We start from the raw sequence: 23,162 nt of genomic DNA, 5'->3' as shown, positions 1-23,162 counted from the left end.
GAGAAAACATAACCCAGAGATACTACTTCTTGCACCCAGGCGTCTGTTGTCGACTGCTGCCATATGTGTGCAAAGTGAAGAAGACGGCCCCCTACCTTGGAGTCCCCCAAGTGGAGGCCCGCACCATTAGGCTGATGGTTTCTGTTCTGGTTTAGAAGCTGGCCCTCTAGTGGCCCACTGCCTCTTTGTTTTACCAGACTTATTGTACTGGGTTTGCTTTGATTAATTTTTACCTTTATTTTACCCTGCCACCGAAATGGCCGAAATCCCGAACCCTTAGGCTTAGGGTTATAACTGGCAGGAAACCTGACCTTCTTGGATTCAGCTTCTGACTCCAGAATGCCTGTCAGTTCCTTACCAAAAAGAATGTTTCCAACAAAAGGCAAAGCTTCCAGAACCTTTTTGGATTCTGAATCAGCTTTCCATGAATGTAGCCAAATTGCTCTGCGAGCAGCTACCGTTAAGGCTGATGCTTTAGAAGCAATCGTACCCATATCCATTACGGCTTCTTCTAGGAACAGCGCAGCCTGTTTCATATGGGCTATATGGGATTCCTGCTCCCTTGTAGGTGCTGAGAGCTCATTTTCCAGTTCTTCAGCCCATTCAACTACCGCTTTTGCCATCCAGGCTGAGGCCATAGCCGGCCTTATGACTGCCCCTGACAGAGAAAATAGGATTTTAATACCTACCGGTAAATCCTTTTCTCTTAGTCCGAAGAGGAAGCTGGGGACTCCAAAAGGACCATGGGGTATAGACGGGATCCGCAAGAGACATGGGCACTTTAAGACTTTAAAAGGGGTGTGAACTGGCTCCTCCCTCTATGCCCCTCCTCCAGACTCCAGTTATAGAACTGTGCCCAGGGAGACAGACATTTCGAGGAAAGAATTTATCATTTAAACCCGGAGAGCGTCAAACCAGCTTACACCTCTCCAGCATGCCGCAGAACGTTGCATTTAACTAAACACCAGCTGACGGCATGAACAATATGCAGCAATATGCTGCCAGAAAACGTAACACAACCTGTGTGTAAACACAACCAATAATAGCATAACGCATGCCACAGCATGAATAACGTCAGCCACAGGCTGATGGAAAAGTAACACAGCATGTGTGTAACCAAACTTAATAACTGCAGGTACAGTACGCACTGGGACGGGTGCCCAGCATCCTTTACGGACTAAGAGAAAAGGATTTACCGGTAGGTAACCAAAATCCTATTTTCTCTTACGTCCTAGAGGATGCGGAGGTCCACATTAGTAACATCGGGATGTACTAAAGCTCCCAGAACGGGAGGGAGAGCGCGGAGGCTCCTGCAAAACTGATTGGCCTCTGATGATCTGAAGTTCAGTCAAAGCATCAACTTGTAGAACTTAGCAAACGTGTTCGACCCATACCAAGTTGCCGCTCGGCAAAGTTGTAACGCCGAGACACCCCGGGCAGCCGCCCAGGAAGACCCCACCTTACGAGTAGAGTGGGCCTTAACCGATTTTGGACACAGCAATCCTGCCGTAGAATAAGCATGCTGGATAGTGAACCTAATCCACCGAGATATAGTCTGCTTTGAAGCAGGACACCCAATTGTCTTGGGATCATACAGGACAAATAAAGAGTCCGATTTCCTGTGACGAGCAGTCCTCTTCACATAGATTTTCAAAGCCCCCACAACATCCAAGGACTTTGACGAAACTGAGGAGTAAGTAGCCACCGGCACCACAATAGGTTGGTTGATATGAAATGCCAACACAACCTTTGGAAGAAACTGCTGACGTGTCCGGAGCTCAACTCTATCTTCATGGACTATCAAGTAAGGGCTTTTACATGACAAAGCCTCCAATTCTGACACACGTCTAGCAGAAGCTAAGGCCAACAACGTGACAGCCTTCCATGCAAGAAATTTGACCTCAACCTCCTGTAGAGGCTCAAACCAGTCCGACTGGAGGAACTGCAACACCACGTTATGGTCCCAAGGAGCCGTAGGCGGTACAAAGGAAGGTTGAATGTGCAGAACTCCCTTCAAAAAGGTGTGAACCTCAGGGAGGGCAGCAAATTGTTTCTGGAAGAAAATGGACAGGGACGAAATCTGGACCTTCACAGATCCCAACCGAAGGCCCATATCCATACCTGCGTGCAGGAAAAAGAGGAAACGTCCCAGTTGAAACTCCACCGTAGGAAACTTCTTGGACTCACACCAAGAGACATATTTCTTCCAAATACGATGGTAATGCTTAGACATTACCCCTATCCTAGCCTGTATCAGGGTAGGAATTACCTTCTTTGGAATGCCCTTCCGAGCAAGTATCAGGCGCTCAACTTCCATGCCGTCAAACGTAGCCGTGTTAAGTCTTAATAGGCGAATGGCCCCTGCTGCAGCAGGTCCTCCCGAAGAGGAAGAGGCCTCCGCTCTTCCTGCAAAAGATTCAGAAGGTCCGCGTACCAAGCCCGCCTTGGCCAATCTGGAGCAATGAGGATCGTTTGAACTCTTGTTCTCTTTACGAGCTTTAGAACTCTTGAAATGAGTGGAAGTGGTGGAAACACGTACACCGACTGGAACACCCACGGAGACACTAGGGCGTCCACTACCACTGCTTGTGGGTCCCTCGACCTGGAACAATAGCGTTGAAGCTTCATGTTGAGACGAGAGGCCATCATATCTATTTGGGGTAACCCCCAAAGGTCTGTTATTTCCTTGAACACCTCCGGATGGAGACCCCACTCCCCTGGATGGGGATCGTGTCTGCTGAGGAAGTCAGCTTCCCAGTTGTCCACTCCCGGAATGAAGATTGTAGAGAGCGCCAACGCGTGTTTTTCTGCCCAGAGGAGGATTCTCGTCACCTCTGACATTGCAACTCTGCTCTTCGTTCCGCCCTGTTGGTTTACGTAAGCCACCATCGTTACATTGTCCGACTGTACTTGAATGGCCTGATCTCTTGGGCCGCCTGAAGAAGACCGCTGTAGATGGCTCTTAGTTCCAGGAGGTTGATCGGCAGGCCGGCTTCCAGACTTGGCCACCTTCCATGGAAGGTTTCCCCTTGAGTGACTGCGCCCCAGCCCTGAAGGCTCGTATCCGTGGTTAGAAGGACCCAGTCCTGAATCCTGAACCTGCGGCCCTTCAGAAGGTGAGGCAATTGGAGCCACCAGAGGAGTGAAGCCTTGCCTTTGGCGACAGACGAATTCTTTGGTGTATGTGGAGATGAGATCCTGACCACTTGTCCAGGAGATCCAGTTGGAAGGCCAGAGCATGGAACCTCCAGTACTGGAGAGCCTCGTATGAGGCCACCATCTTTCCCAAAAGGCGAATGCATTGATGAACCGACACCCGGGCTGGCTTCAGGACATCCCGGACAATTGTTTGCATCACCAGCGCTTTTCCTGCGGAAGAAACACCCTCCGCACTTCTGTGTCGAGGATCATCCCCAGAAAAGACAACCTCTGGGTTGGTTCCAAATGTGATTTTGGAAGGTTCAGAATCCAACCGTGGAGTCTGAGTAGGTGGGTTGTGAGAACAATGGACTGCAACAGCTTTTTCTTGGACGATGCCTTCATCAGCAGATTGTCCAGATATTGAATGATGTTCACCCCTTGTTTGCAGAGGAGAATCATCATCTCTGCCATCACCTTGGTGAACACCCTCAGTGCTGTTGAGAGGCCGAATGGCAGGGCCTGGAACTGGAATTGACAGTCCAGTAATGCGAAACGGAGATACGCCTGATGCGGCAGCCATATCAGAATGTGGAGATACGCATCCTTGATATCCAGGGAGACCAGGAATTTCCCTTCTTCCAAACCTGATATCACCACCCGGAGAGACTCCATTTTGAACTTTAACTCCTTTAGAAAGGGGATCAGTGATTTAAGGTTGAGAATGGGCCTGACCGAGCCATCCGGTTTCGGTACCACGAAAAGGTTCGAATAGTAACCTGTGGTTTGCAAATGAGGAGGAACTGGCACAATGACCTGTGCCTCCACCAACTTCTGGACAGCCTCTTGTAGGACAGTTCTGTCTGCCAGTAGAACTGGCAAGACTGATTTGATAAAATCGGTGAGGAGGGAGATTCTGAAATTACAGCCTGTATCCCTGGGACAGAATATCTATCACCCAGGGATCCAGGCCGGACGATACCCAGACAGGACTGAACTGTCTGGGTCTCGCTCCCACTGGCCTCACCTCCAGGCCGCGCGGTCCATCGTCATGCGGAGGACTTTGGCGTACCTGAAACAGGCTTTTGTTCCTGGGAACCTGCAGCAGCAGGTTTCTTGGATTTAACTCGACCTCCCCTAAAGAAGGTATTGGGACGGTTTGGACTTTCTAGGCTTGTTAGGCCAAAAGGACAGTGATGCTGATGCAGAGAAGGATTTCTTTGGAGCAGGTGCAGCTGAGGGAAGGAACGGAGACTTAACTGCTGTAGCTGTGGATATCCATGCATCCAAAACTTCCCCAAAGAGAGCCTGACCTGTGTAGGGTAATGACTCCACGTCGGCAGACCACTGGCGCAGCCACAGTCCCCGACGAGCTGAAACAGACATGGAAGAGATTCCCACAGCCATGGAACCCAGGTCTTTCATGGATTCTACCATAAAACCTGCTGAATCGTGAATGTTACGCAAAACAATTTAACATCACCCTTATTCATCGTATCCAAATCCTCAAGTAAGGTGCCTGACCACTTTACTATAGCTTTTGCAATCCATGCACTAGCAATAGTGGTACGTAATATGGCCCCCACAGCGGTGTACATTGATTTAAGTGTATTATCAATTTTACGATCAGCCAGCTCCTTTAAGGCGGTACATCCCGGAACAGGTAAAACCACCTTTTTTTGAGAGTCTGGACACAAATGCATCAACAATTGGCGGGTTTTCACATTTTTTCTATCCTCCTCAGGGAAAGGGTACGCCACCTGGACCCTTTCAGGGATCTGGAAGTTTTTCTCAGGGTTTTCCCATGCTCTCTCAAATATAGCATTTAATTCCTTTGATGCAAGGAAGGTTAGCGAGGCTTTCTTATTTTCAGTGAAAAAAGCCTCCACAACCTGCTCAGGTGTGGTATCATTAATATTCAACACATCCCTGATAGAGGCTATCATCAATTGCACCCACTTTGCAAGATGCAAGAGAGGCAGACCCCCGCAACACATCTCCATTACCGCCTGTGGTGTCAGAATCAGTATCATCTTGCATGACATGAACAAGCGCACGTTGTGGGGGTATATAGTGGAGCGTCCTGAGGTACCAGAATCGGGCCATACTGCCATCGAATTCTGTAATACCTGGGTTGCAGATTCATTACTTGCAACCCTGTCTGAAATCTGAGAAATCCAAGGTTTGATAGAGGAAAACCACTCAGGTTCTCTTGCTGGAATCTGTGCTAAACCAGTGCTATCCTGATTACATGGAATGGGATCATCCTGGGAGTACATATCCTCCGCAGCATATGACACAGTGTTCCTGGACATAGCTAAAGGAGAGCACCAAACACTCCACACACACACACACACACACACACACACACACAGGGGAGTGCAGACAGAGCCCCCCCCCCTCCCCCAAGAATGGCAAGAGAAACACAGAGATTGGAGCCAACCCACACACAGCGCTTCTAACCAAAGGGAGACCCCTTGTCAGCGCTGACTGTGCTCCTTACTAGGATACACAGTCGCATTGCAGCCTCTTCCCCCCGCCCCCCCCTTCTACAACCCCCTGGTACCGTTTACAGATAGCTGGAGTTGCTGTGGAGGGACCTGTTTCTCCTGATCAGCGCTGTGCAGGCAGGAAAATGGCGCCGAAAGCTGCTGGGTCCACTCTGAGAAGCTCTGCAACCAAAATGCCGCTGTCTTCCAGCTCTTCCACTGATTATACTAGCCTGAGGATTGAGTGCTGGCTGAGATCCGAGGACCCCGACAGGCTTTGGGACCAGTAGTGTTCACTCTAGGCTGTTTTAGCAGGGCGCCGCACCCTGCCCGATTTTTGAAAGTCAAAATCCGCCCTGCCCCTTTTGCGGCGCCCTGCTAGAACAGCCGCCCGCTTCCTGCCTTCCCAGCATGTAAAGATGCCGTGCGCATGCGCACGCCATTCATTCACACTATGGGAGAGAGCTGGGGAAGCCCAGCACCGACGGAGGTGCTGGGCACGCCCCCAACAGTGACGTCAACAGCCACAGACGTCTGTGGGCCGCACGCCCACTAAAATTATATTGGCATGGACACGCACCCTAATTTACATGGCCGCGCCCCCGGAGTTCGGCACACTGCCCCATATTAATTCTAGAAGGAACACTAGACCAGTGTAGGGTGTAGCACTGGCTCAGGGCGCCCCTCACAGCGCCGCACCATGTACCGCTGATACTGCGCTCCTACCCTGCTGCCGCCATCTTCACACCGACCCCCCGCTTGCTAGGGGGGGGGTCAGTGTCTCACTTGCCACAGATTCTTCAGCTCTGTAAGGGGCTGGCGGCATGCTGCTGGGGCGAGCGATCCCCTGCGGCGGGGAGCGATCTGGCCCCTCAGGAGCTCAGTGTCCTGTAAGCGGAGTAAGTGGCTCAGACCCCGCAGGGCGGACACTACTCCCCCCTTAGTCCCACGAAGCAGGGAGGCTGTTGCCAGCAGACTCCCTGTAAAATAATAAACTCTAAATAAAACTTTTCTAGGGAAACTCTGGAGAGCTCCCCTAGCTGTGACCGGCTCCTCCGGGCACATTATCTAAACTGAGTCTGGTAAGAGGGGCATAGAGGGAGGAGCCAGCCCACACTCTCAAACTCTTAAAGTGCCAATGGCTTCTGGTGCACCCGTCTATACTCCATGGTACTAATGTGGACCCCAGCATCCTCTAGGACGTAAGAGAAAGACAAAAGTGGCCTTTTTGCTATCAGCGTTAGAGCAGCCTCAGACCCCGATAGGTATCCCAGGCAATTTATTTATTAACAGATTCTTATATAGCGCAGCAAATTCCGTTGCGCTTTTCAATTGGAAATAACAATGATATAACAAACTAGGTGATAACAGTTATAGAGGTAGGAAGGTCCTGCTCGCAAGCTTACAATCTATAGGGAAATAGGCATGGATACACAAGGATAGGTGCTATCTATTGCATAGTTGTCCGCCAGATTGCAAAGGATCGTGGTGGGCTGTATGATATGGTCATACAGCAATGATGAACCGGGTTCGAGAGGAAGGGAAAGTGAAGGATGAGAAGACATGTGAGGATATGTGTGGACTGTACAGAGTGGATGCAATTTGATAGGAAGGTTTATGAAAGTTATGTGGGCGGTTCTGAAATTTGATACGCTTGCCTAAAGAGGTGAGTGCCATGCCATTAGACATACACTCTCTCTTCTCTCTCTTGACCTGATCTCATTGGTGATTGCAGCACTCTGTCCCTGCAATTTCTGATATCAGGGTCTACCGCCAGGTATCCCCTGTGCAGTCATGCATCGTCCTCTGGATATACATTTTTCTTTTTTTGTCTAGGCTGACCACAAGGAAGACTGAAGAGGCAAAGGGAGGGGTAACACACTGGGATATAACAGGTGCAGGCAGGGCAAGGACTAGGTTCAGACAGGCAGGTAAACGGGCAGAGTATCCGCAGGATCTGAGGACAGGGACCAGCAGCCTATACGGACAAGGCACAAGCTATAACCAGCATAGAGAGCTGGGATGACTGGTTTACAACAGCAACACTAACCAATAACGAAAGCCAATCTAGAAGTTTTCTTTTAATTACAAATTCCATGCAGCTGCAGGGGTGTGGTTCGTTTTATCGACAGTGTCTAGGTCGACAATGTTTAGGTCGACCACTATAGGTCGACAGTCACTTGGTCGACATGGATGGAAGGTCGACAGGGTTTCTAGGTCAACATGTGCTAGGTCGACAGGTCTAAAGGTCGACATGAGGATTATTTTTGTGTCAGTTTCTTCGTAAAGTGACCGGGATCCCAAATTAGTGCGCCGCATCCCCTCGCATGGCAAGCGAAGCATGGTGCCTTCGCTCCGCTACCGCTTCGCTCGGCACACTTTACCGTTCCAATCGTAGTCCACGTGGATTGTTAAGTATGAAAAAATCCCAATAAAAAAATAAAAATGTGAAAAACTCATGTCGACCTTTAGACATGTCGACCTAGAAACCCTGTCGACCTAGAAACCCTGTCGACCTTCCATCCATGTCGACCTAGTGACTGTCGACCTATAGTGGTCGGCCTAAACATTGTCGACCTAGACACTGTCGATCTTCAGACCGGATCCCCAGCTGCAGTGCTGCACGTACACAAGCCCCACTGATAGAGAGCGGCTATTTTGCTAAGCAACCAGGGACGCAGTAGCCTAGCAGCGCCCTGGTTGCCTAATGATAGACTGAGATCTACGACCCTTTCGGTCAAAAGGCAACACCTGGAACTCACAGCGGGAGCAAGCCGCTAGGCAGCTTGTGACACATTTAAGACTCTTTTGAAAGGTTTGGTCAAGATGGTACAGAGACCCGAACTAACTAGACAGTTATTGTTTCAAGATAATACTGGGTTATGGGGTCATAGAGGACACAGGATTTTGCTTTCTTGATGCAACCATGAGATCCATTAGCGGCAACAAGAAACACCTGAACAAAAGTTGTGATAGCTGTGATCCTGGTCCAGTGGACATTTCGCCTAGGATTGCTTTTCAAAATGGACGTCTACATGGATATGGATGACATGATAATATTCACAAATGCAAGTACACAGCTATTTGCTCTACAATGGCTAGAATTTAAAGAATCTGCTGCCTATGCAGATCAATCTCTCATGTTTAACCACTTTCCTGGCGAGCTTGCATCAGATACAACCATGCCAGGATGGGCCCCTCTGCCTCCATGGCTTCTACCCATGTTTGCTGATCATTGCTTGCAGAATGGAGCTGTCGCCGGAGAAATGTATTGCAGTCAGCCGCTCTGTCCCTGTGTATACCCGGTGGCTGCTATTCTCTGCAGTCGCCGGGGAGGCAATAAAATGAGCAGAAGCAATCTAATGAAAGGAGCTGCTGTGTCACTATGTATACCTGGCAGCTGCTGCTCTCTGAAGCTGCAGGGGAAATGTAAAAAAAGTAATCTACAGCCTCTCAGTGTACATCTGGTAACTACAGAGAGGAGACTCTGCCAGGAAAAACGTAAAGTTACAATGGTCCGATATATCAATCACCAATGTTTTAGAAGTCCATTTTTTTTTTTTTTAAGTTTTCAGTAGATGTTCTTAGCCTAATTCAATCATAATTGCATTGCAACTAAGATGCAGTTTCAGCAAAAAAAGATGCCCGACACTAGAAGGTTCTCACATGACCCGGCGTGTCAAAGAGGGTTGTTTGACATGACTGCAGCAAAGATGTATGAGGACATATCTGAATATGCAGTAACAAAAATAAAACTATAATATTATATTATAGTATAATATTATATATATATATATATATATATATATATATATATATTTAGTTTTGTTTTGTTTTTTGTTTACATTTCAACAGTAATCTTACCATTTACAACTCTCTTACACTGCAACATCTTTATGTCAACCAGCTCCTAAGGGAAATCATATTAAGACTCATCATCACACATAATACTTTACATATACATTATACAACATGTATACAACAGTGATGTTCAAGGAGTATTCTGGGTATTCAAGGAGTATACTTTTCATAAAAAACACTGTTACAATTAAATACAGTCGGGTCCATAAATATTGGGACATCGACACAATTATCATATTTTGGGCTCTATACACCACCACAATGGATTTCAAATGAAACAAACAAGAGGTGCTTCAACTGTAGACTTTCCGCTTTAATTTGAGGGTATTTACATCCAAATCAGGTGAACGGTGTAGGAATTACAACGGTTTCTATATGTGCCTCCCACTCTTTAAGGGACCAAAAGTAATGGGATAAACTAAACAATCCTAAATCAATCAATTTTCACGTTTTAATACTTTGTTGCAAATCCTTTGCACTCAATTACAGCCTAAAGTCTGGAACGCATAGACATCACCAGACGCTGGGTTTCATCCTTGGTGATGCTGCCCCAGGCCTCTACTGCAAATGTCTTCAGTTCCTGCTTGTTAAGTGAAATGCATGCTCAATCGGATTCAGGTCAGGTGATTGACTTGGCCATTGCATAACATTCCACTTATTTGCCTTAAAAAACTCTTTGGTTGCTTTCGCAGTATGCTTCGGGTCATTGCCCATCTGCACTGTGAAGCGCCGTCCATTGAGTTCTGAAGCATTTGACCGAATATGAGCAGATAATATTGCCCGAAACACTTTGGAATTCATCCTGCTGCTATTGTCAGCAGTCACATTAGCAATAAATACAAGGGAACCAGTTCCATTGGCAGCCATACATGCCGACGCCATGACACTACCACCACCATGCTTCATTGATGAGGTGGTATGTTTTGGATCATGAGCAGTTCCTTTCCTTTTCCATACTCTTCTCTTCCCATCACTCTGGTACAAGTTGATCTTTGTCTCATCTGTCCATAGAATGTTGTTCCAGAAGTGTAAAGGCTTTTTTAGATGTTTGGCAAACTCTAATCTGGTCTTCCTGGATTTGTGGCTCACCAATGGTTTACATCTTGTAGTGTACACTCTATATTCACTCTTGTGAAGTCTTCTCGATTGTTGACTTTGACAAATATATACCTACCTCCTGGACAGTGTTCTTGATCTGGGCAACGGTTGTGAAGGGGTTTTTCTTCACCAGGGAAATAATTATTCTGTCATCCACCACAGTTGTTTTCCATGGTCTTCCGGGTCTTTTGGTGTTGCTGAGCTCTCCGGTGCGTTCTTTCTTTTTAAGAATGTTCCAAACAGTTGATTTGGCCACACCTAATGTTTTTGCTATCTCTCTGATGGGTTTGTTTTGATTATTCAGACTAATGATGGCTTGCTTCACTCATAGTGGCAGCTCTTTGGATCTCATATTGAGAGTCGACAGCAACAGATTCCAAATGCAAATGTCACACCTGGAATCTACTCCAGACCTTTTACCTGCTTAATTGATGATGAAATAACGAGGGAATAGCCCACTCCTGTCCATGAAATAACTTTTGAGTCGACTGCCCCATTACTTTTGGTCCCTTAAAAAGTGGGAGGCACATATAGAAACCGTTGTAATTCCTATACCGTTCACCTGATTTGGATGTAAATACCCTAAATTAAAGCAGAAAGTCTGCAGTTAAAGCACATCTTGTTTGTTTCATTTCAAATCCATTGTGGTGGTGTATAGAGCCCAAAATATGAGAATTGTGTCGATGTCCCAATATTTATAGACCCGACTGTATATACCTAGAAATACAAGCATGTCAAGTTTCCTACAAAATTCAATACTGCTATCTAACATGGTGTCAAAAAATAGGAATTTGTTACCTACCGTTAATTCCTTTTCCCATAGTCCGGAGTGGATACTGGGAACTAAAGTTTACTGTGGGGTATAGAGCGGTCCGCAGGAGCGCTGGCACACAAAAAAAAAACCTGCGGTGGGCTGACTCCTCCCTCTATGCCCCCCCCCATGACTCAGCCCAGGTAACTGTGCCCTAGGAGATGGAACATACTTCGAAGGCGGCATATGATTATTGTAACAGGTGTGGCTTTCATAGCAACACACAACAGCTTAACCATAATACAAAACATCAAACCGAACCATCCCAGGAAAATGTTGATGTAACCCGGATAATTAAATTAACCGCAGAAAAACAGGGACAGCAACAAGTAGTCCCTAACACATTAACCGGCAGGTAGGAATGAAGCACTATGGTGGGCGCCCAGTATCCACTCCGGACTACTAGAAAAGGAATTACCAGTAGGTGACAAATTCCTATTTTCTCAAACGTCCTTCGTGGATACTGGGAACTGAAGTTTACTGTGGGGAAGTCCCAAAGCTCCCAGAACGGGTGGGAGAGTGCTGAGACCCCTTCAAAATCGTCTGAACAAACTGTAGGTCATCACTGGCTAAAGTATCAAAAACTTATAAAACTTGACAAAAAGTGTTCGAACCACACAAAGTAGCCACTCGGCATAATTGCAAGGCCGAGACACCCCGGGCAGCCGCCCAGGAGGAACCCACCGATCTTGTCGAGTGGGCTAGAATAGACTTCGGAACCGGCAAATCTGCCAAAGTATAGGCTTGGCGAATAGTCAACTGAAGCCATCTAACAATAGACTGCTTAGACGCAGGTCGACCAATTTTGGTTGCATCATAGAGGACAAACAACTAGTCCATCTTTCTGGTACTAGAATTCCTGCTGACAAACTTTCAACGCCCTCACCACGTCCAAAGGAACACGGGGCAATGGAGGTGACACCTCCAAAACCGGAACCACAATAAGCTGATTCACATGGAAAGCAGTCACCACTTTCGGTAAAAATTGTGAGCGAGTCTGAAGCTCCGCCCTACCCCCGTGAAATACCAAATAGGGGCTCTTACAGGATAAAGCATCCAACTCTGACATATGTCTAGCAGACACCAGGGCCAACAGCGTGACAGCCTTCCATGTCAAGTATTTCAACTCAACCATGTGCAACGGTTCAAACTAGTCCGACTGGAGAAAAGCCAAAACCACATTCAAATCCCACGGAGCCGTGGGAAAAAACAAACGGAGACTAATGCACAGAACACCCCATAAAAATGTCTGCACCTCGGGTAGCAATGCCAATTGATTCTGAAAGATAATGGAGAGCAGAGATTTGAATCTTAATGGAACCTAAGCGTAGACCCAGATCAACCCATGCTTGCAGAAAAAGGAGAAACCTGCTCAGGCTGAACTCCACAGGAGGATAACCTTTACTCTCACACCAGGCAACATATTTCTTCCAAATGCTGTGATAATGTTTTGACGTGACCCCTTTATGGGCACGTATCAGGGTGGAAACCACAGAGGGATGAAAACCTCCATATCGTCAAATGTAGCCGCTGTAAGTCTGGATAGACGAACGGACCTTGTTGTAGCAGGTCCCTGTTCAAAGGGAGCGGTCACGGATCCTCCAGACAGTTCCAGGAGGTCCGCATACCATACCCTTTTTGGCCAATCTGGGGAGACCAGAATTTCCTGAACTCTCTCCTTTTTTAGTCTTTTTAGCACTCTTGGAATGAGGGATTGCAGGAAACAGATACACCAACCTGTATGGCCACGGGGCCGTGAGAGCGTCCACTGCCGTTGCCTATGGATCTTTTGTTCTGGAGCAATAACGTCTGAGTTTTCTGTTGAGGCATGTTGCCATCAAATCTGTGTACAACCCCATTTGCGGGTCAACATTTGAAACACTTGAGGGTGAAGACCCCACTCTCCTGGATGAAGGTCGTGTCTGCTGAGGAAGCCTGCTTCGCAACTGTCCACTACTGGAATGAATATGGCCGAGATTACCATGGCGTGTAGCTCCGCCCAAAGGAGTATCTTTGACACCTCCCACATTGCAGGCCTGCTTCTCGTTCCTCCTTGTCGGTTTATGTAAGCCACTGCTGTGGCATTGTCTGACTGCACTTGAATTGCGCAATTCTGCAGCAATGGGAAAGCCTGAAGAAGTGCATAGTAAATTGCTCTGAGTTCAAGGATGTTGATCGGGAGAGTCGCCTCCTGGCGTGACCACCTCCCCTGGAATTGGACCCCTGCACCCTAGCCTGGCATCCGTTGTCAGTAAAGTCCAAGGATGGACATTGAAGCTTCGGCCTTCCAGCAAGTGTGGCATTAGAACTCACCAAAGCAAAGCAATTCTTGTTCTTGGAGATAGCTTTATCCGCTGTTGCATCCGGAGATGTGATCCTGACCATCTGTCTAGCAGATCTAGTTAAAACGGCCTGGCATGGAACCTGCCGTACTGTATCACCTCGTATGAGGCCACCATCTTGCCCAGCAACTGGATGCAGAGATGGATGCTCACTTTCCGTGGTTTCAAAAGTGAGCAGACCATACTCTGGATGGTCAAGGCCTTGTCCCTTGGAAGGAACACCTTCTGCTGTACCATATACAGAATCATACCCAGAAACTGGATTATCTGGGACGGGTGTAGATGAGACTTCCGAAGATTCAGAATCCATTCGTGATTCGTAAGCAATTGCCCCGTCACCTCTATGCTGTGTAACAGCTTCTCCCTGGAGCTCGCCTTTATCAGAAGGTCGTCCAGATAAGGTACTATGTTGATACCCTTCGGGCACAGCTGAAGCATCATCTCCACCATAACTTTCGTGAACACCCCTGGAGCCGTTGATTGGCCAAAGGGCAGAGCTTGAAATTGGTAGTGCTGGTTCAGCACTGCAAAGCGTAGAAACGCGTGATGAGGCGGCCAAGTTGGGATATGCAGGTACGCATCCTTGAGGTTTAGTGAGACTAATAACTCCCCCTCCTCCAGACTAGATATCACCGACCTCGGTGCTTCCATTTTGAATTTGAAGACCCTTGAATAAGGGTTCAAGATTTTGAGGTTCAAAATTGGCCGCCCCCACCAGTCTGGTTTGGAAACCACAAAAAGACTTGAGTGGAACCCCTGCATTTTTAACTGAGGAGGTACTGGTACATTAACTTCTGCTGAAAAAAGTCTTCGAATGGCCTCTTGCAAGATAACTTTTGCTGCAGGTGAAGCTGGTAAGCCAGACATGAAAAATCTGTAAGGGGGAAGCTCTTGGAATTCCAGGCGATACCCTTGCGAATGAGATCCCTCACCCAAGGATCTCCGCATGTCTGCGCCCACTCCTGGGCAAAGTGTAGCAACCGAGCACCCACCTGGATTTCATCCCTCAAAATGGGCTGCAAGTAATGCAGTGGGTTTAGTTGCGGTAGCACTTGCAGGCTGGGCCACGCTGGTAGCGGCTGCTGTTTTACGTAACCTACCACGAGTTCCTCTGGCTGCCGTAGAGGCACCTCTGCCTCTGAATTTGGCACGAAAGGACTGCAGAGCAGGCCCTGGATAGGTACGCCTAGTAGGGGGAGGCACTGATAGCAAGTATGTGGATTTTCCCGCCCTAGCCTGAGATATCCATTTGTTGAGTTCTTCACCGAATAAGGCCTCCCCTGTGAAAAGGAGGTTTTCCACTCCCTTCTTGGAATCCGCATCAGTCGACCATTGTTGCAACCATAAAGCTCTACGAGCTGAGACCGCTAAAGCCGTAGTACGACCGTAAATGACAGAGCTCCTTCACAGCCTCGCACATAAAATGTGCCGAATCGAACATGTGCTGTATCAGTGTAATTATATCTTCCCGAGGAAGAGTATCAAAACCTGTAATGGCAGCTTCCGACCATTTTACTATGGCCCTGGTAATCCACCCACAGACCACTGTAGGACGTTGTGCTACCCCTGCTGCCGTATATAATGACTTGAGAGTATTCTCAATTTTTCGGTAAGCGGGCTCTTTCAAAGAAATAGCTCCTGGTACTGGGAGTACCAATTTTCGTTATAACCTGGAAACAGACGTATCAACCATAGGCGGATTCTCCCACACCTTCCTGTCCTCTATATGGAAAGGAAAGGTATTCAGCACTCTTTAAGGGATAAGGAATTTCTTGTCTGTTGCTTAGCTAAAGTGTCCAATTCCTTACACTGGGAACGTGGCGGAGGACTTGGGTAATACATTACAGTGTAATACCTCCTGCATGTCTGCTTCCTTGTCAGGCATATTAAGCACTTCACGTATAGCGTAAATGAGGGCCTCAACACCTGGAGTTAAGGAACCTTCTTGTTCCATATCTACCTCTCCCTCGTCCCAATCCTGCGACTCTGAATCAGTGTCAGATTGCACCTGAGGGAGGGTACGCTTGAGGGGGATCCTCAAAGGAGCCTGAGTGGCCTGTCTGAGATCAATAGGAGCAGACCTTTCAGCGTCTATAGACTGTCTTAGGGCTTAACGTTCCTGCCTATCAGTGGCTAATTTCGGTATTAATATTTGCAAACATTGCTTTAAAAAAAAAAAAAGACTATACCCACTCAGGCCCACTACTTGCACCTGTGAGGGTACTGAACACTGGGTACACCGCAGGGAATCAGGAGATGGTGGCGGCATGTTGCATACATTACACATAGCAACATGTCTGAGAGCAAACCTAAGTACCACACATATAACAGATAATACAATTACAGATTAATAAAAATACCCAGCTACAGACTAAATTCCAGCCCCTATAGCAGTGACCCAAACCCAGGGAGGGGAGAGTAACCTCTGGTGCTCTGTGCAGCCTCAGCCAGTCTAACACCCCACTGTTACCAGTTTGCAGTGCTGGATAGTGGTTATGATGAGGGAGCCTGGTAGTGTCAGCAGCTGCAGCCTGACTGAGCAAATGTAGGTTATTGCTGCGCTGGTCTCGCTCTCCGGGAAGCCCTGCTCCCATAATGGCACTCGGTCCCACAATATTACACTGACCTCTGCGAAGTTTAAAAGCTTCGTATTTCATCCCTGACAGTCTAAATCCTCTCTCTGAGGGCCCGTGGGCGGAACAGGGAATCTCACTGGCCAGTGTGTAGGTACCGGCGGGCACCGCGGCCAGAGCTAACGACCGCCGTCCTGTCATCCCGCCACATATCACCAGGGAACCCACTAAACGGGATCCCCGGAGTTCACTCACCACACCATTGGAATCTGTGATCTTCTGCATTATGCTCAGGGTGGCGGCATATGCTGCTGGTGTGGGCTCACTCTCTCCATCTGAGTGAGATCAGCACCTCAGGAGCTCAGTGTTCTGTCAGCAGGGAAACCATTAACTCTCTATAAGTTGGTTCGATTCCCTCCCTGAGTCCGACGAAGCAGGTACACTGAATGCCAGTCAGTGTACCTGTAAAATAACAGACTAAAAGAAAATATGATGAAAAAAATAAGAATTTACTCACCGGTAATTCTATTTCTCGTAGTCCGTAGTGGATGCTGGGAACTCCGTAAGGACCATGGGAATAGACGGGCTCCACAGGAGACTGGGCACTCTAAAGAAAAGATAAGGTACTATCTGGTGTGCACTGGCTCCTCCCTCTATGCCCCTCCTCCAAACCTCAGTTAAGGAAACTGTGCCCGGAAGAGCTGACATTACAAGGAAAGGATTATGGAATCCAGGGTAAGACTCATACCAGCCACACCGTACAACTTGTGATAACCATACCCAGTTAACAGTATGAACAACAACTGAGCCTCATGAAACGTATGGCTCATAACAATAACCCTTTATTAAGCAATAACTATATACACGTATTGCAGAAGAAGTCCACACTTGGGACGGGCGCCCAGCATCCACTACGGACTACGAGAAATAGAATTACCGGTGAGTAAATTCTTATTTTCTCTGACGTCCTAGTGGATGCTGGGAACTCCGTAAGGACCATGGGGATTATACCAAAGCTCCCAAACGGGCGGGAGAGTGCGGATGACTCTGCAGCACCGAATGAGCAAACACAAGGTCCTCCTCAGCCAGGGTATCAAACTTGTAGAACTTAGCAAATGTGTTTGAACCCGACCAAGTAGCAGCTCGGCAAAGCTGTAACGCCGAGACCCCTCAGGCAGCCGCCCAAGAAGAGCCCACCTTCCTCGTGGAATGGGCTTTCACTGACTTTGGATGCGGCAATCTAGCCGCAGAGTGAGCCAGCTGGATCGTGCTACAGATCCAGTGAGCGATAGTCTGCTTCGAAGCAGGAGCACCCAGCTTGTTGGGTGCATACAGAATAAACAGTGAGTCAGTCTTCCTGACTCCAGCCATTCTGGAAACATATATTTTCAAAGCCCTGACTACGTCAAGTAACTTGGAATCCTCCAAGTCCCGAGTAGCCGCAGGGACCACAATAGGTTGGTTCAAATGAAACGATGATACCACCTTAGGAAGAAATTGGGGACAAGTCCGCAATTCTGCCCTGTCCATATGGAATATCAGATAGGGGCTTTTACATGACAAAGCCGCCAATTCCGACACCCGCCTAGCCGATGCTAAGGCCAACAGCATGACCACTTTCCACGTGAGATATTTTAGTTCCACGGTCTTAAGTGGCTCAAACCAGTGGGATTTCAGGAAATCCAACACAACGTTAAGATCCCAAGGTGCCACTGGTGGCACAAAAGGAGGCTGAATATGCAGCACTACCTTTACAAACGTCTGAACCTCAGGCAGTGAAGCCAGTTCTTTTTGAAAGAAAATGGATAGGGCCGAGATCTGAGGCCCATAGTCATACCTGACAGTAGGAAGTGCAGAAATCGACCCAGCTGGAATTCCTCTGTAGGGGCCTTCCTGGCCTCACACCAAGCAACATATTTTCGCCATATGCGGTGATAATGCTTTGCGGTCACATCCTTCCTAGCTCTTATCAGCGTAGGAATCACTTCATCCGGGATGCCCTTTTCCGCTAGGATCTGGCGTTCAACCGCTATGCCGTCAAACGCAGCCGCGGTAAGTCTTGGAACAGACATGGCCCCTGTTGCAACAGGTCCTGTCTGAGAGGCAGAGGCCATGGGTCCTCTGTGATCATCCCTTGTAGTTCTGGGTACCAAGTCCTTCTTGGCCAATCCGGAACGATGAGTATTGTTCTCACTCCTCTTTTTCTTACTATTCTCAGTACCTTGGATATAAGAGGAAGAGGAGGAAACACATATACCGACTGGAACACCCACGGTGTCACTAGCGCGTCCACAGCTATCGCCTGAGGGTCCCTTGACCTGGCGCAATATCTTTTTTAGCTTTTTGTTGAGGCGGGACGCCATCATGTTTACCTGTGGCTGTTCCCATCGATTTGCAATCTGTGTGAAGACTTCTTGATGAAGTCCCCACTCTCCCGGGTGGAGGTCGTGCCTGCTGAGGAAGTCTGGTTCCCAGTTGTCCACTCCCGGAATGAACACTGCTGACAGTGCTTACACGTGATTCTCCGCCCAACTAAGAATCTTTGTGGCTTCCGCCATTGCCACCCTGCTTCTTGTGCCGCCCTGGCGGTTTACATGGGCGACTGCCGTGATGTTGTCTGACTGAATCAGCACTGGTTGGTCTCGAAGCAGGGGCTCCGCTTGACTCAGGGCGTCGTATATGGCCCTTAATTCCAGTATGTTTATGTGCAGACAAGTCTCCTGACTTGACCACAGGCCTTGGAAGTTTCTTCCCTGAATGACTGCCCCCCATCCGCGGAGGCTTGCATCCGTGGTCACCAGGACCCAGTCCTGTATGCCGAACCTGCGGCCCTGGAGAAGATGAGCACTCTGCATCCACCACAGAAGAGACACCCTGGCCCTCGGGGACAGGGTGATTAGCCGATGCATCTGAAGATGCGATCCGGACCACTTGTCCAACAGATCCCACTGAAAGATCCTGGCATGGAACCTGCCGAAAGGAATGGCTTCGTATGACGCTACCATCTTTCCCAGGATTCACGTGCAGTGATGCACCGACACCTATTTTGGTTTCAGGAGGTCCCTGACCAGAATCACCAACTCCTGAGCCTTCTCCTCCGGGAGAAACACCTTCTTCTGTTCTGTGTCCAGAATCATACCCAGGAAGGGCAGACGCGTCGTAGGAATCAGCTGCGACTTTGGAATATTCAGAATCCAGCCGTGCCGTAGCAACACGTCCTGAGAGAGTGCTACTCTGATCAACAACTGCTCCCTGGACCTCGCCTTTATGAGGAGATCGTCCAAGTACGGGATACTTGTAACTCCTTGCTTCCGAAGGAGTACCATCATCTCCGCCATTACCTTGGTAAATACTCTCGGTGCCGTGGACAGACCAAACGGCAACGTCTGGAATTGGTAATGACAGTCCTGTACCACAAATCTGAAGTACTCCTGGTGAGGTGGATAAATGGGGACATGCAGGTACGCGTACTTGATGTCCAGAGATACCATAAAATCCCCCTCCTCCAGGCTTGCAATGACCGCTCTGAGCGATTCCATTTTGAACTTGAATTTTTTTATATAAATGTTCAAGGATTTTAAATTCAGAATGGGTCTTACCGAATCGTCCGGTTTCGGTACCACAAACCGTGTGGAATAGTAACCCCTTCCCTGCTGAAGGGGGGGTACCATTATTATCACCTGCTGGAGGTACAGCTTGTGAATTGCCGCCAGGACTACCTCCCTTTCCGTGGGAGAAGCCGGCAAGGCTGATTTTAGGTAACGGTGAGGGGGGGGTCACTTCGAACTCCAGCTTGTATCCCTGAGATACAATATGTATAGCCCAAGGATCCACCTGTGAGCGAACCCACTGGTCGCTGAAGTTTCGGAGATGCGCCCCCACCGCTCCTGGCTCCGCCTGTGGAGCCCCAGCGTCATGCGGTGGACTTAATGGAAGCCGGGGAGGACTTTTGTTCCTGGGAACTGGCTGCATGGTGCAGCTTCTTTCCTCTACCCCTGCCTCTGGCAAGAAAGGATGCACCTCTGACCTTCTTGCTTCTCTGAGAACGAAAGGACTGCCATTTGATAATACGGTGCTTTCTTAGGCTGTGAGGAAACCTGAGGCAAGAAAGTCGACTTTCCAGCTGTCGCTGTGGATACTAGGTCCGAGAGACCGTCCCCTAACAATTCCTCAACCTTATAAGGCAAAACCTCCATGTGTTTTTTTAGAGTCGGAATCCCCTGTCCATTGCAGAGTCCATAAGACCCTCCTGGCAGAAATGGACATTGCATTAATTCTAGAGCCCAGCAGGCAAATGTCCCTGTGGGCATCCCGCATATATAAGACGATGTCTTTAATATGGCCCAGGGTAAGCAAGACGGTATCCCTGTCCAGGGTATCCATCTCCTCCGACAGAGTATCTGTCCATGCTGCTACAGCACTTCACATCCAGGCAGAAGCAATAGCCGGCCTCAGTAGAGTACCAGAGTGTGTATACACGGACTTCAAAATAGCTTCCTGCTTCCTATCCGCAGGCTCCTTCAGGGCGGCCGTATCTTGAGACGGCAGGGCCACCTTCTTAGATAAGCGTGTCAGGGTCTTGTCTACCCTAGGGGAGGATTCCCAACGTAACCTATCCGTTGGCGGGAAAGGGTACGCCAGCAGCAATCTTTTGGGAATTACTACCTTCTTATCAGGGGAGCTCCACACTTCTTCACATAACTCATTTAATTCATGTGATGGGGGAAAAGTCACTGCCTGCTTTTTCTCCCCAAACATATGTACCCTCGTGTCAGGGACAGGGTTAACCTCTGAAATGTGTAATACATCTTTCATTGCAATTATCATGTAGCGGATGGCCTTGGTCGTCTTAGGCTGTAATTGTGCCTCATCATCAGACACTGGAGTCGGACTCCGTGTCGGTATCTGTGTCAACCAACTGCGATAGTGGGCGTTTTTGAGACCCTGACGGTCTCTGATTCGCCTGGGCAGGCCCGGGTTGAGAGCACGGCTGTCCCCCGGCAACGTCATCAAACCTTTTATGTAATGAGTTTACATTGTCATTTAAGACCTTCCACATATCCATCCAATCAAGTGTCGGCACCAACGGCGGCGACACCACACTTATCTGCATTTGCTCCGCCTCCACGTAACCGTCCTCATCCAAAATGTCGACACAGTCGTACCGACACACAGCACACACACAGGGAATGCTCTGACTGAGGACAGAACCCCACAAAAGCTTTTGGGGAGACAGAGAGAGAGTATGCCAGCACACACCACAGCGCTATATAACTCAGGGATACACACTACAACAAGTGATTACCCAATAGCTGCCGAATATATAACTTGTGCGCCTAAATTTATGTGCCCCCCCCCCCCCTCCCTCTCTTTTTACCCTTCTGGTACCAGGATACTGCAGGGGAGAGCCTGAGGAGCGTCCTTCCAGCGGAGCTGTGAAGAAAAAATGGCGCTGGTGTGCTGAGGAAAAAGGCCCCGCCCCCTCAGCGACGGGCTTCTGTCCCACTTTCTGTGGTAAAAAATGGCGGGGGATTTTACATATATATAGTGCCTGACTGTATATATGTAGTTTCTGCCAAAAGGTACTTCAATTGCTGCCCAGGGTGCCCCCCCCAGCGCCCTGCACCCTACAGTGACCGGAGTGTGTGGTGTGCTGTGGGAGCAATGGCGCACAGCTGCGGTGCTGTGCGCTACCTTAAATAAAGACAGGAGCCTTCAGCCGCCGATTTCGCCGTCTTCAAACTTCTGTTCTTCTGGCTCTGCGAGGGGGACGGCGGCGCGGCTAAGGTAACGGACGATCGAGGACAGGTGCCTGTGTTCGAACCCTCTGGAGCTAATGGTGTCCAGTAGCCTAAGAAGCGCAACCTAGCTGTGAACAGGTACGTTTGCTTCTCTCCCCTCGGTCCCACGTAGCAGTGAGTCTGTTGCAAGCAGAAACTCACTGAAAATAAAAAACCTAACAAATACTTTCTTTTCTAGGAAGCTCAGGAGAGCCCCTAGGGTGCATCCAGCTCTGGCCAGGCACAGATTCTAACTGAGGTCTGGAGGACGGGCATAGAGGGAGGAGCCAGTGCACACCAGATAGTACCTAATCTTTTCTTTAGAGTGCCCAGTCTCCTGCGGAGCCCGTCTATTCCCATGGTCCTTACGGAGTTCCCAGCATCCACTAGGACGTCAGAGAAACATTCTTGCAGCTCTGAGAATGTGCACCCGGCTCCTTGGGCACATTTTCTAAAGGTGCATACACATGGGGGTATATTTACTAAGGTCCCGATTTTGACCGAGATGCCGTTTTTTCATCAAAGTGTCATCTCGGTAATTTACTAAGCAATAATCACGGCAGTGATGAGGGCATTCGTAATTTTTTGGAAGTCCAACAAAAAAATTACGAATGAATACACCATCGGTCAAAACGCGGCTGTTTAACTATGAATCTCGGTAATTTACTAAGAAGTGCAAAGCAAAAAACAAACAAACACTGCCGTGAAAAATTACAACTCGTAAAAAAGTGCTAAAAAAAAAAAACAGACCTGCTTTTTTAATCCGTGATTGTATAGGCATGCAGGGATCCATGAGATCCATGCATGTATATCAGTGGGAAGGGGTGGGAAAGTGGTTATTTTCTTTAAAAAAATTGCGTGGGGTCCCCCCTCCTAAGCATAACCAGCCTCGGGCTCTTTGAGCCGATCCTGGTTGCAGAAATATGGGGGAAAAATTGACAGGGGTTCCCCCATATTTAAGCAACCAGCATCGGGCTCTGCGCCTGGTCCTGGTTCCAAAAATACGGGGGACAAAAAGAGTAGGGGTCCCCCGTATTTTTAAAACCAGCACCGGGCTCCACTAGCTGGAC

General features: G+C 48.5%; 1 protein-coding gene across 4 annotated transcripts in view; it reads right to left on the bottom strand.

The window, feature by feature from the left end:
• DUS2 (dihydrouridine synthase 2) overlaps window positions 1-23,162 on the bottom strand; it is a 625,618-nt gene that overhangs the window by 554,938 nt on the left and 47,518 nt on the right. For all 4 annotated transcript variants that reach the window (XM_063945271.1, XM_063945269.1, XM_063945270.1 and 1 more), the window contains one exon: window positions 9,492-9,537. In XM_063945271.1, the coding sequence (XP_063801341.1) occupies window positions 9,492-9,537 (46 nt within the window). The remainder of the gene's footprint in view (window positions 1-9,491; window positions 9,538-23,162) is intronic.

The sequence above is a fragment of the Pseudophryne corroboree genome, chromosome 11 (genome assembly GCF_028390025.1).
Source record: "Pseudophryne corroboree isolate aPseCor3 chromosome 11, aPseCor3.hap2, whole genome shotgun sequence".
NCBI lineage: Eukaryota > Metazoa > Chordata > Amphibia > Anura > Myobatrachidae > Pseudophryne > Pseudophryne corroboree.
Note: the sequence above shows the minus strand (reverse complement) of the source record. Positions and strands in the feature narration are given on the sequence as shown.